The following is a 15,000-nucleotide window of genomic DNA, read 5'->3' as shown; positions in this document are numbered from 1 at the left end:
ATGTAGGTTTTTTTGGTATTTCTATTTTGTTTTATATCTGGTTATCTATTCATTTTTTATCTTTGATTGTTTGTTTGTTTGTGTTTTCGCGTTTTTGTATTGTTTTTATTTGGGGCATTGTTTGTGTGTTATCGTCTTCTCTCACCATTTGTGAGTTCTGTTAAATGACTTAGATCTATCTGGATTCCTTCAAAAATTGATCCGTTTGTTTGACGTATCTTGCAATATCGTGCCGATGGCCAAATTTTTCTATGCCGAAATTGAAAGTCGATGACAATATCTCCTTTCTGGAATGGGATTTTCAATATTCTCCTGTGATATGAAAAAATACGCATTAAAAAGTTTGGCTAGAAAACTCGTCCTTCAAAAATCGATCGATTAAAATTACCCTCATCTTGTCAAAAACCCTCAAACCTGGGACTTCATGACGCCATGATTTACAACACGTTACACAATTTCAACAACGTGGCATGCTCCTCTTCTTCTTCTTCTTCTTCTTCTTCTTCTTCTTCTTCTTCTTCTTCTTCTTCTTCTTCTTCTTCTTCTTCTTCTTCTTATTCTTCGTTATGTAGCATCTCTATGTTGAGGACCGATCAATATTTTATTTTAAAAGAAATTTTAAAATATAGAAATATATACAGGAACGTGTTGTTTGGAAATTTTATTGAATACACAATGATACTAACCGATGAAAAAGATCAGGTCTGATTCCACTGCATCAGGAGAGAGGGATTTTATGGTCTAAGTCTAAATCAAGTGAAGATTGGTAGAAGGAATTGAGGTGGGTGTTTGATCTTGATGTGGGAATCGTCAAAAGCAAACAGTCATTTGTATCATCACCTTCTCTCTTATTAATCATTTGTTGTAACCAAGACGCTCAAAGTGTGAATGAAGGCGTGAAGTCGTACAAATTAATTAACCGACGTGCGTTCTAATAAACCTATAGAAATAAGGAAAATATTCTGTCACTAACAAATTATTCCAATGAATTAAGCGGCTGTTCCGATCAAGCGACGTTTCAATTACCGGCTTCAACTGTATTTCTATAGTTCATATCCCCATATGAATTCTCCTTGCCCGGTATGCTTCGTGTTTTAATTAATTTCTTCAAAAGCCATATAAACCAAATTTCTATTTCATATGATACAAGTCTTTTTGTACCACCAGTTCAACAAATTTCGCCACTGCCTGTTACCAGGACCTCAATGACACATAAGTCCTATATATATATATATATATATATATATATATATATATATATATATATATATATATATATATATATATATATATATATATGAGTTACATTTTAGCTAGCCAATTTAGCAGACCCAGCTACCCAATCACTACTGGGTTGTCAGGGGGCTCAGAAAAGTATAGATAGTGTGCGATTGGCTAGGAAGCTCATAGCATTGCCATCCGGAAGTATAGCGGACCAACACACAAAACTATGTATAACCTTGAACGTTTATACTTTGGTTAATACAGTTTAGTGAGAATTAATCATAACTTCGTTCTATCTATATTGACTTCACCCGGAATCATATTATACATATATATATTTTTTGTTGGTGAGTATCAGGTTTTGAGTTAACGAAGGCACTCTTATCACATGCAATGGAATATATTACTCACCAACAAAAAAATGTCATGAAGAAAGAAGAAGATCACCGCAAAAAAAAAAGTTAATTTTGAGTTGTAATCAATAGCTCGACCGATGAAATCATTTGTTTCTTTGAGCACTTCTAGCAACAACTCACTTTTTACTTTCGTTTGATGATCATCGTCTTTTTTGCGGCGTCATTTTTGGTCACTATCAGGCCTTTACTTACGAAAGACACTGCTCTACCAACTGAACAAAGAAGACGGTAACTGTAGATAGGCAATTGATTGTGCCAAGATCGTTTATTTTCGAAATGCACTCAATGAAATGCAATCAATGATAGTGTTGTGGAAGAAGTGAAGACAGCAAAAAAAACGGCGTTTTTCTTTTATTGAGCTTTTTTGAGTTTTTTTTATGAAGCGCAATATCCACTAAATGTGCTCAAAACGCTATACAAGGGGTCCCTGGTCAATAGCAACATTTAACATGTAGGACGGGACATAACGCATGTCAGGCGATATTACAATTTTTTCGGACAAAGACAACGCTGTTTACGGCCAGGTACTCATTTTACACCTGAGTACGGTGAGAGAATGTGAATAAAGAGCCATTTCCAAGGACTCAACCATGCGCCGAGCGCGAGGCTCGAACCCAGGACCTTCCGATCCGAATGCGAGTGTCATACCACTAGACCACATAGCGCACATATTGCCATGCAGTGCTTGAGTTTACAATGTTAGTCTGCAATATTTGAATATTATATTATGACTTTATGAATTTATAACCCGAGCGTGCACATTTGGAAGTTTCACGGTCTACACATCAAATGTATAACAATGGAGAGATTTAATCGATGTAAAACCGAGGTTGCATGTGAACACACACAAAGACACACACACACTCTCTCTCTCTCTCTCTCTCTCTCTCTCTCTCTCTCTCTCTCTCTCTCCCTCTCTCTCTCTCTCTCTCTCTCTCTCTCTCTCTCTCTCTCCGGAAAGTTTTCTTTGAATAGTTAGGTAGAATAAAACAAAATCATTATATCAGTACGTTTAAGTCATAAGTAGATTTATTCAATTATTGGGGCTTGTCGGTCGCAGACCTGGAGACCAATGATAAGGACACCTCAAGGAAAGAGGAAGCGAGTAGTGTCGAGCGGAAGTCTCGATGATACCTCAAGTCATCGGCCACCAACACTCAAAACTTCCCGAACTCGATGACCAAGGAAAAGTCGGGAATTCCCGAGAAGTAGCACTTCAACTGAGCTTTGGATGGCTTTTTTGTATTAAAACTTAAAATACATTAAATAAATTCACTTTGTATAATAATGAAAATTGATACCTATAACCATTTTGATCTATTTACGACGTTTGTGTTTTGTTAGCTGTTTATAATATGATATAACGTCAATACCCAATACCAATGACTAGGTATTGAATGAAAGCACCGATGACTAGAGCGATGCTCGAGACTTTTTTGAGTCTCGAGACTCAAAAAAGCATCGAGACGCAAAAAAGTCTCGAGCTTCGCTGGAATCATCGCCGACGAGAGAGGGGTGAACAATGCAGATAGTACACATTGTTAGTAACGCGTGCGTCGCTCGCGCAGTATAGTCTCGAGACTCGGGACTCGGGACTCAATACGAGAAGCATCGATGACCAAGATTCTCGAGACGAGAAAAGCATCGAGAACTAAGTGGAGGTCGGGAACTTCTCAGTCGTCGATGACCTGACTTCTCAAAACCTAAAGCATCGGTGACCTTTTGGTGATCCGGATGCCCTCCCCTAGAAGCGAGGCCGTCCCAAGGAGACCTGGATACCGTGGAGAGGGGCATAGAGCGGAGAGGTCTGTCCCTCGAGTTGGCCCCAAAAAATAGCAGCTGACAGGACCAGTTGGAGATCCATTGCATCGCCCCAATTGCCAGCAGGCCGGATAGGATTGAGTAAGTGAGTGAGATGTATTCATGGTAGTCAAATGTCGGCTGACTTCACAAAGTTTCCAAGACCAAAAGCACGTGCATCTACTTAGATCAATATTTTTTTCCTTTTAAAGTTAATACGCATATTACAGAAATAAATTGTAAGTATTGATTTTACAATGGTTAAGATTGATTTAAGAACAAAATTTGATATATTTTGTGTAACTTACTCATTAGTGGAATTGGTGTGTTTTTGCTTTTAGGGGTTTTACGGCGTTTGCGACACTGTAAGGTCATTTCAGCGCCTGCAGAAAGGAAGAAGAAGATATGGAGGTATAGTTGTAGATTTGATAGGAACAGAAGATACCACGAGAAATCCACCAATATGCCAATTTTGACATTACTTAAAGTCTTATCCGGGCACGAACAAGGGCTCAAGCTATACATTGACAACAAATTCAAAACTAATGTCTATAATAGTACATAATCGCAGGATGATTTACAACTAAAAAGAACTATTGGGTCTCAAAACAAGATAAAATACATTTGCTATCTATCTCCCAGCTAAGGCAAGGATCCATGATAAAACCAGGAAAAAAACAAATCAATCTTACTTCAGAAAAAAGATGAAGGGCAACATTGAAAGGAAAAACAGATATGGGGGATAGAAGATACAAGAAGTGGTTTCTTTGCCCATTGGAGAAGGTCACAAGACCCAATCCACTTAGTGTCATTTAAAAGATTTAATCTGACAGGCTTACCCCGGTCTTCCCCACTTTCCGCAAAAAGGGGGGCAAACAATACGCTTCAGCAGTCATGACGTCACTTTCCTCGTAATGACGAATGGTAACTTAGTAACTGGCTCTAAACTATCGGAACAATGGCGGACGCCCTTAATGAAATATTTCTCCGATGAGCATAAAAGTGTATCCTGAGGAGAAAAACATAAATATGATCATGTTTTGACTTTTATACATTCTGATCACATGTCATATGAAAAGTTCTAGCCAACATGTAGAATAAAATGTACCCATTTTCTTTGTTTAGAACCATTCTGCTCGCCATTGCTGGGCGACGTGACATCAGACTAGTGAATCCAATTATTGCTGTGATTTACATGACGTCATTGTGCTTGAGAGTTGTAAAAAAGCGTTTTTCTGGTAAAGGCAATAATTTAATATTGGAACGATTATCATTTGCCGTTTCCGATAAGTCGACGGTGTAAGATTGCTGGTCATTTTTATGACCAACACGATCGGAAGATTTGATGATTTTCTCTAATTACGTAATTGAAATGCGTTATTTCTTATTATCCTCAAAGATGAAATTTCCTTTTTATTTTGTGTTCCCGTTCTAAAGTAAGAAAATAAGACTTGCTTACTTACTTACTTAACAGCGCCGTCGTCCTGAACGACGTTGGCTGCCCGCACTCTGCAAAGAACAATAAATATCTGCCCATTCCTCACGTCCGTCTTCGGCATCGTACAGCTCTCTGTCATTCATCCCTGCCTATTCCAGGATGTTTTTCACATAACTGGACCTTGGCCTTCCTTGGCGTTAAAATCAGGACGAAGAGGATATCTCGGGATTTTACTTCTTCTTTTATTGCTTGTAACTTTTCATTGAATATTTTTATGCTCAAGTTCTTGTGTAAGTAAATGGAGTTTTAGTTGTTCTAGTAATGTTCGGATATTCCATGTGGCCAATGTGATTGACCGTTTTAATTGTTTTTGTTTGTTTTGTTTATTTTCGTTTATTTTTGTTTCTATATTTTTTCTCCATTCTCTCGTTTTCCTTTTTTCCGTTTTTCTATCCTTTTCAAATGAATCTGCAAGAGAACAGTTTGGTACACCCGCATCGAAAGTCAACCTCCTTTGCAGGTTTTAATTACATTTGTCATAACCTGATGTCCTCGTACCTGAAGCCTTTCCTTCTTCAGGCAGATTTGACCCAAGCGGCCGTGGTTGGCCCTGCTCGGCCAGGTTCTTTTATTCTTTTGTTTGTCATCTTCATGTGCTGGTTTTGTGGCAAAGGAATACGTAGGTGGTTTGCCATTGCCTTTCAGACGATTATGGTCGCAGATCAATTCAGTCTCTGATACGCCCCGGTCTTTCCACTTCTGCCTTTGAAGCCGTTGTCTTAATTCATGGATCTTCCGCCTTATCAGCCTACAGATGTCTATACTTTGGAGGAGAGACTTTCCTCCTTTTCCTCCACATTGTTTTTGCCTACCAGCCAAAGTTGTTGTCCGGGGGTTGGCGGTGCCGTAAACTAACACACACGTGGAGCCATGTGAGAACTAGAAATGAGCTAGGGTACCAAACAGGACCCAGGTCATCCGGAAAGATCTGACTGCCTCTCACCGTGGGCTGCTAACCCCCCACCCACCCACCCCAGAAAGACTTACCACTTTGTTAAAAGTTTAAAGGTCGCTAATTTTGATACTCAAAATCTCGAAACAAGGCGTAGACCTGATATCAACAGTAGAAGTAATTGGTGATCATCACGAGTCTAAATGCAATGGAGGTAAATTTCATACATGAACACACATCATCAAGACGAATCGAAATCTCTACATTTTCAGTTTTCTTTATTTCTCTGTGAGCCTATAAACCATTTGGTTGATTTAAATAGATAAAAGCTTTACTGTCCTCAAATAAACAAAGTCTTATGAAATTATATTCATAGAAGCAAATCTATTTGATAAGCAACGTATGAAGACATATCAAGAACCGTTCCTAACGTTGAATAACGTTATTTCTCATTTGTTTTAATGATGATGATAATAATAATAATGATGATGATGATGATGATATGATGATGAAGAGGAAAAGAAAACGATGTAGAATAAGAAGAGCAACAAGAGGTGTAAAGAGAAGGAGAGGTAGAGGAATATATTAAGCATAATCATTAAACTCATTAAACATCAATCAGGAATGCGTAAATCATGCTAATTAATCTGGCAATACAATTCATGATTTTATCATTGTTTTAAGTCTTGTTTAAAATCCGGAATGAATTGATGTTGTAACATTTAAATGATGGTAGGTTGCAGCGGTTTTTTTCCTTTTATTAAATCCGCCCCTTTTTCAGCAATCATAACAGTTGGTGCATGCGTGTTGCCAGAAACTAAAAACGGCATAATAGACGCGTCCACCACTCTCAAACCTTTCACCCCTTTGACTCGTAGTTGTGAATCAACGACAGACGTCGGATCATCGGACGGTCCCATTTTACACGTTCCTACAGGGTGATACAATGTTAAAACAGTTAATTTTATAAAACATTCCCAATAGCCTTTAGATCCCATCGCATGCTGCTGACAAGCTTTTGGAGGTTTCGTGTCGACCAGCTTTGATTCTATACGTTTCATTGCTTTCGTCTGACTTGACCTAACACATTCTTCTACACCCCTTAATATAATGCCAAGGTCATCGGGGTGATCAAAGTAGTTTGCTTGAATAGCTGGAGAGATCATTGGGTTACGGCTTTGAAGGGTTACATTGCCTCTACTTTTTGGATTAGTAAATGTAGGGATGCAGGTCCATCCATAATCAGGAACATTTCGGTCATGTGCCACTTCATTTTGAAGGGACTCCTTGATATTGGCATAATCCATAAGAAAAGGTGTTAAAATTCCGTGTCCGAAGTGTAATTGTAAATCCGGGCTATCTTTATCTCTTTTTTCTGGTTTAGTGTAAACGAATGCCAATCCTTGAATAGTGTTTAGGCTCAAGAATCCAGTGCCGAAGAAGAAATATTCTAAGAAAGCAGGGACCACATATTTGATGAAGGCCAACGCATTGTTTGTCATCTTCACGGGCAACGAAATCGATTCGTTTATTGAAAAAGATACAGGAATCGCGATGTGATCCTGTAAATTTTGTCCAACGGGAAGGTCCTTTACAACAGGTATGTCCATTTCTTCTAAATGACTCTTCGGTCCTATTCCAGAGAGCATGAGAAGCTGAGGTGAAGCCACACTGCCAGCAGATACAACAACCTCTCTACGGGCATTTATGATGATTGTTTTTCCATTTTTTACTACTGTAACACCTTTAGCTATTTTATTCTCAATGATTATTTTGGTAACGTGGGCGTTGACAACAACATCTAAATTGTCTCTTGTTAAAGCAGGACGAATAAAAGATCTCGAGCCACTGAATCTCTCTCCGTTTAAAACATTTACTTGACTATATGATATACCGTCCATACTTTCTCCATTATAATCCGGGTTTAATGGATAACCAAGTTCTTGAAATGACTCCAAAACTCTATCAATTATCAATATGGCACCTTTTTTATTCATAGAAACAGGCATCAATCCTTCTGTACTGTGGTAAGGAGACTTTATCAGACTTTTTTCTGTTAGGCGTTCACTCTTCTTAAAATATGACAAGACGTGCTGGTAGTCCCAGGTTTGATCTCCAGAGTAATTCGCCCATTTATCATAATCATGACGCGATCCCCTCGCGTAAATCATTGAATTAAGAGAACTTGACCCTCCTAGAAGCTTTCCGCTGGGCCAGTATGACCGACTTTCCTTAAACCCTTCCATCAGTCCCTTCTTTTGCTCTGTTGATCTTTGCCAAGCCGATTCAGATTGCCACAGTTCTTGGGCCATACCTGGGATCATCGATGCTCGATTACCACGGTCATCTGCCCCTGCTTCTAATAATAGCACACTGACGTCCTTATCTTCTGACAGACGATTGGCTAGGACCGATCCAGCAGATCCTGATCCAACTGAAAATAAAGAATATGATATGTAAGATAAAAATCTTGTAGGTCGGTGTGTGTATTGTGAAATAAGTGGTTTCTGCCTACGTAACTTACTGTTTTACGTTAGTGTTTTATATTGTTAAATAAACTTTGGGTGAATAAGACTTAGTATTAACAATTCAATATTAGATTAAAATTCATCAATTGTTTGACCGATACTTATACTTCAGTGATTGTATCTCGTACGGTAAGCCAAAACATTAATTTTTTATTCAGTATAAAGACAACATGTTGTTGATAATGGCGTTCGGAAATTTAAAAGGGAACGAGGAATGTATTTATGGATCATAAATCACATTTATCTTGGACCAAATGCGAACACTCTTTGAATTGAAAAATTGAAAATGAAGATGTTTATAATATGGTCTTCTGGAATGCCCGTCACCTTCGCCGGAAGGTCAGAGGTTTGAGTCACGCCCCGAGCGGCACATAGTCGAGTCCTTGGTAAAAGGTTCCCTACTCACATTCTCTCACCGTGCTCAGACATACAATGAGTACCTGTTCTTTAATAGAGTTTTCTCTGTGGGGATAAAAATGTTATAATACCTAACAGGCGTCGTGTCTCGTTCTACATGTTTCTGCTGTCTAGCCCCTTGTATGGCTCTTGGAGTCCGTTTTATCGAAATTGTGCTATATTAATGCTCAAGTTCACGAAAAACAAAGACAGAATATGGAGGTATCCGCTTCTAATCATTTCAAAATGAAACAGATTTATATGAGAATGAAGATTAGGCGACGGATTTCTGGGTTTAAATATTAGCAAACTATGATTGGTTTAACATAAAAATCTGAGCAAGCGTGACAGACAAAGCAAGAAATAAAAAATAAGGAAAAAAAACATCCCAATAATTCAGTCGACCTCGACTGGGGATCGAACCTCCGACCTTCGGGTTACCGGTCAGACCTGCTGCCATTACACCACAGTTTTAATACCTATATTCTTCAAAGGAAGATCTTTATCTTACACCGGTGCCTGCTCCTTCATTTCTTAATTTGATAAGATTGGTTTAATACTGTTTATGAATCATGCTATGGTGGCTTATCTTATAAGTCACTCATGTTGACTAAATTTTTGACACTTATCTATTATTCTTGTATCAAGAAATAGAAATGTCTTTCACAATTAAATGCCATTGAAATGCCTTTAAGACTTAAATGCCTTTCGCACTGAAACACAACTGAATTGCCTTTCACAATAAAATAATTCGCACACTGAAATACCAGTCCAGTGCCTTTCATATATAAATGAAAATGCCACTGAAATGCTTATCACACTGACATACCACTGAAATTCCTTTCACACTAAACTACCCCTGAAATTACTTTCACGCTAAAAACGGCTTTCTCATTGAAACACCACTAAAATTCCTTCCACGCTGAAATACCCCTGAAATTACTCTCACACTAAAAACGGCTTTCTCATGAAATACCACTAAAATTCCTTTCACACTGAAATACTCCTGAAATTACTCTCGCGCTAAAAACGGCTTTCTCATTGAAACACTACTAAAATTCCTTTCACACTGAAATACCCCTGAAATTACTCTCACGCTAAAAACGGCTTTCTCATTGAAATACCACAAAATGCCGTTTACGATGAAACGCAACTGAAAAGCCTATCACACATTCGGGAGTAAATATGAGTAACTTATCTATAAAGTGCATTCCTAATGTTTTAACACGTTGTGCCCTGCGGTACTAACCAGTAGGCTACCAGTTAAATTAAAGCATGGTAAAGGTATTCAGGGAAAATGATTAAAGTCATTAAAGTAGCTATATTACTAAAGTCATTTACTTGTTTTGTTTATCTTCAGCATTCTGTTGAAACATCATCGTTTCGATTTTTTCAAGATTTTCCTTCACACCAAAGGTAAGAAAACATAATATTTACTGTTACTCACTATTTGAATTATTTATTTATTTATTTATTTATTTATTTATTTATTTATTTTTGAGATCCGTGTTGTTAAAATTCAATTTGATAGCACAATGTTATATTTAGAATCATTTATTGAGATGGTACTTAAAAGTACCTCTGGGCTTTATTGACACTTGTACTTTCCAAGTTCCATATAAGGATAGCGGTATTTTATAGAGTTTTAGTTTATATATAAATTGTCATTTAAAATGAAATCCACTGTTGACAACAGCGGAGACAAATACACTCTTGGCAGACTTTTTAATGCTGATCTGGCTCAGATATTGATGTCTGATTTGCCCTAAGAGGACGATTCAGACATTGAGGATCCAGTACAAGTGCCCTTCAGCGGGTAATTATGTTGCACATCTCCACTACGTCTTCTTCTTCTTTTCCCTCGTCCTCCTCCTCTTCAACATTGTATTTTTTTAGCTTTATTATTGAGCATTTATATAGAGCAATATCCACTAAACGTGCTCAAGGCGCTTTACAAGAGGTTCCTGGCCAACAGCGACACATAATACTTGGGATGAGACATGGCGCCTGTTAGGCGATATTACTATCTGTTGGGACAGAGACAACGCTGTTAACGGCCAGGTACTCATTTTACAACTGAGTACGGTGAGAGAATGTGAGTAAAGAGCCTTCTCCAAGGACTCAACTTTGCGCCGAGCGAGGCTCGAACCCATGACTTTCCGATCCGAAAGCGAGTGTCATATCACAAGACCACGTAGCCGCACAATTTTTGTTTATTTCTAAGGGTTTTACGGCGCTTGCGACAAATTTAGGTCATATCAACGTCAATAAAAAGGTAGAAAATGAAATTGTAAAAGAAAATTCGAGAATTACAAGTAAATGAACCCAAGAAAAAGTAAGTAAAGAGGAAATGTTCAAATAGGGAACAAAAGTATAATCGAAGAGCACATCATTAGTAAACTTAGCTTGAGATTTCCTAAACGTCTTATCCAGACGTCAGTAGAGGACCCCACAACGAGGAATGCACTCAAATGATTACAAGATATGGTCAAAAAATAAAATGTTACTATCAGTACAAAAAAAGAGATTATTTACAAGGGGAAAAATATCATCTCCCAAAACTGACACTTTACATTTGACTGTTTCCCTCTCAGCCACAGACTCCTGCAAGGGCCAGGACAAAACCAAGTAATCCCATTCCAAGACAGAAAGCATCTCAAGACAACAGATATAAGGGTGTTAAAGACACAGCAAGTGACCTGCTGCGCACCATGGGAGATCAAAAGACTTCTTTCATCATCATCATCATCATCATCATCATCATCATCATCATCATCATCATCATCATCATCATCATCATCACAATTATCATTATCATCATCGTCAATATCAATATCACCACCACCACCCTATATGTCCGTCATTATTTTTCACTTCAAGTCACGAGGTGTCGGTTTTGTTTTTGTTTTTTATACATGACGCTTACATTTTTTTTCTACAGCGAAAATCTGACTGACGATCACCTGGATGGGGTTTCAGAAAACAAAGATTCGATTTCTGGCACCGATAGCACCAAGAGAGACGTTGTGAAAAGACAGAGGTAGAAGTACAAGAGCTATGGGTCTAATCACATTATAACGACCCCCCCCCCCCCCCCCCCCCCAGGGTCGGTCGCCCCTTTTCATTCCTTTGCCCCTCATCTCTGCCAGTGAAGAAGAGAAGACATGGGAGTGTGCCGGACAGTGTCCGATTTTCAAATGTTGATGTCTATCTTGTTGTATATTATATTGAAGATCATGAAAAATGTCTTGTTTGGACTGAGAAAAAATCCGGTTTCGTGTGTTGTTGTGATGTTATGTAAAGTCTTGTGTCATTATTAGATCGAACATTTTTTGAACAAATATTCAATACATTGTGCGTTTCGTTTCAAAACTTGAATCTTTCTTTCTTTATATATTATATAATTATCTTCTTTTGTTAAAAAGTGATAAGATGTTTATCTTTACAAAAAGATCAATTGTAATACCTATTTCCTGGACATCTTTTATCTGGTTCTCAACATTAAGCCCGTAAGACATTTTTTGCCTTCAAATTACATTAAGGTAAAATGAGTGAGTAAATAAAAAATAAATTGTTTAATCGATAAAACTATTTCAACAAATCTGTACTTATTTGCATCCCTGATAACCCAAATTGTTATGGGCTCATTTTTGTAATAGAAATACACGCTCAAACCGATGTAAAAATATAATAATAATAATAATAATAATAATAATAATAATAATAATAATAATAATAATAATAATAATAATGATAATAATAATAATAATAATAATAATAATAATAATAATGCACATTTATAGTTAAGTGCAGGTTATCCCGCTATATTATACAGACTCAGATCTCTGGGGGCGCTTAAATAAGCCTATGACCATTTGGATTACCAGATTTGTAAATGAAATCGCAATAGATTAGAAAATTTTTCAAAAGTCGATGTCATTTTGTATCTTTTTAATTACCATATAGTCTCACCTATGATGTAATCATAAGTACCATCAGGCTCTAATTTCAATGGGGGCTGATCCATCTGGTAGGCGAAATAATACACGAGCCATACAAGCGGTGGCACTATCCCGCTCCAGGTCCATCGACTAAGCATGATGCTGCTGGTTGGTTGGTTGATTGGTTGGTGAGCTCTGGGAAATGTATATGGTTAGTTGGAAATAACATTAATCAAAAAGGAATAGAAGATTCCAGTTAATTTATGAAGACAGATAGACGGTGTGGGCGTTTTGGATGTCCCCTCTGGAAACAAAAACACGATGAATAAAACACCAGAGATGATAATGTTTCTAAAGCGAATCATGTTTTGTTCACCAAGGGTTTTTACATGTGGTCAGTACATGACTTGAGCTTTTTTCATACATATATAGCAATATACACTAAACTTGACAAAGGCTCCATGACCAACAGCAACACGTAACATCGAGAACGAAACAGGACGTGCATAAGGCGATACTACATTTTTTTTCCGACAGAGACAACGCTGATAACGGCCAGGTACACGAGTAAAGAGCCTTTTCCAAGGACTCAACTATTTATGCACCGAGCGAGGCTCGAACCCAGAACCTTCCGATCCGGAAACGAGAATCATTCAACAAGACCACATAGCCGCACATAGTTAGTTGTAGTGTACATGTGCTATAAATTGTCAAACTGTTAAAGAAAATACTCTGTTCAACAAACGGGAATTTGCTAGTTTTAATCTAAAATTTAATGTTCTTCATCTAAATCAATCCGACATTAATACACATTGATATGGAGGTTCATATTTCACTTACATAAAGTATTTACTTTTGTAAAGCATGTTTATAATACAACGACTACTTTATTGTTTTATCGTCACGATAGGATTTTAACAGTAGTTGTTATAATATAGAACGAAATTGACATCACTGAGCACTTTGTTATTATTTTAAGCCAGTCATTTTTATAAGTAGCTCTCACTATATTCTATCAATCAGTCAAAAACCTAAGGATAGTTTTGTGTGTGGGCAAGTTATAGATCAAAAGAGAGAACGAAGTTGACGTATCTCAGGTCTTTGTTTTTTGGAGATTTTTTGCCATCCATGTTTATGAGTAATTTTCATTAAACTGTATTAACAGGGCCAGAAACGTTCAATGTTACATATACATAGAATGAAGATGACGTCACTCAAGCCTTTGTTATTGTATTTTGCCATCCGCGTTTGTGAGTGATTCTCACTAAATTGTATTAACCAGACTATAAAAGTTCATGGTTACGCACAGTTTTGTGTGTTGGTCCGTTATACTTCCGGATGGCAATGTTATGAGCTTCTTAGCCAAGTGCATACTATCTATAGTTTTGTGTGTTGGTCTGTTATATTTCCGGATGGTAATGTTATGAGTTTCTTAGCCAAGCGCATAGCATCATATCCGGCTGGCGGATGTTGAGAGTATTCTGGCTAAACGCATATCATTAATAGGGTAAAGATAGAATGCGCTTGGCCAAGGAGTTCACAACATTGCCATCCGGAAGTATAACGGACCAACACACAAACTCTGTGTAACCATGAACTTGTATAGATAGAATGCACTTGGCCAAGGAGTTCACAACATTGCCATCCGGAAGTATAACGGACCAACACACAAACTCTGTGTAACCATGAACTTTTATAGTCTGGTTAATACAGATTAGTGAGAACAACTCACAAACGCGGATGGCAAAAACAATAACAAAGGCCCGAGTGACGTCATCTGCATACTATCTATAGTCTGGTTAATACAGTTTAGTGAGAACAACTCACAAACGCGGATGGCAAAAACAATAACAAAGGCCTGAGTGACGTCATCTGCATACTGATGCTATGTGCTAAGTTAGCAAACTCATTACATCCGCCAGCCGAATATAACGTACCAACACACAAAACAATGTGTAACCTTAATTGTTTATAGTCTGATTAATACCATTTAGTGAGAACTATTCACACAAATGTCTGGCTAAAAACAATAACAAAGAGCTGATTGACGTCAATTTCGATCCATCTACAGGGTATTTTCATGATTTTAGTGTGTTCCCTACTTCCCTCATCGACTCGCTAAAACGAAACCTTGTTTGATTATAATTGCTTGTCTCTCATGGACGATGTTGGCAAAGTCAAAATGAATCACTCAGCTACCATAACATATAATAGGATAGTATTAACATAATATGGAATATCAATTGAATAATTAATTGGTGGTGCTTAATTTTCGATTACGGTAAGAGCTCAAAAATTTATATTA

At 37.5% G+C, this 15,000-nt stretch overlaps 1 protein-coding gene and 1 long non-coding RNA gene across 8 annotated transcripts in view; one reads left to right on the top strand and one right to left on the bottom strand.

Annotated features, from left to right (window-relative positions):
* LOC144972741 (uncharacterized) overlaps positions 1–11,838 on the top strand; it is a 29,729-nt gene extending 17,891 nt beyond the window's left edge. For 3 of the 5 annotated variants that reach the window (XR_013645420.1, XR_013645421.1, XR_013645419.1), the window contains one exon: positions 1–1,054. This exon is cut by the window's left edge and continues 335 nt beyond it. This is a non-coding gene — a long non-coding RNA (uncharacterized LOC144972741). Of the gene's footprint in view, positions 1,055–10,114; positions 10,171–11,695 lie in introns of those variants that run through there. The other 2 variants (XR_013645417.1, XR_013645418.1) reach the window with 1 other exon arrangement.
* The window catches only part of LOC144972739 (glucose dehydrogenase [FAD, quinone]-like), an 11,960-nt gene continuing 3,051 nt past the window's right edge, over positions 6,092–15,000 (bottom strand). The window contains exons 1-3 of one of the 3 annotated variants that reach the window (XM_078914326.1): positions 14,798–14,867; positions 12,727–12,890; positions 6,092–8,264 (exon numbers count right to left, since the gene is read on the bottom strand). In XM_078914326.1, coding sequence (XP_078770452.1) covers positions 6,553–8,264; positions 12,727–12,853 — 1,839 coding nt within the window. In that variant the 5' untranslated portion in view covers positions 12,854–12,890; positions 14,798–14,867 and the 3' untranslated portion in view covers positions 6,092–6,552. Of the gene's footprint in view, positions 8,265–12,726; positions 12,891–13,535; positions 13,624–14,797; positions 14,868–15,000 lie in introns of those variants that run through there. The other 2 variants (XM_078914325.1, XM_078914324.1) reach the window with 2 other exon arrangements.

This window comes from Berghia stephanieae, chromosome 5 (assembly GCF_034508935.2).
Source record: "Berghia stephanieae isolate SIO BIC M18660-M18661 chromosome 5, UCSD_Bste_1.3, whole genome shotgun sequence".
Taxonomy (NCBI): domain Eukaryota; kingdom Metazoa; phylum Mollusca; class Gastropoda; order Nudibranchia; family Aeolidiidae; genus Berghia; species Berghia stephanieae.
Note: the sequence above shows the minus strand (reverse complement) of the source record. Positions and strands in the feature narration are given on the sequence as shown.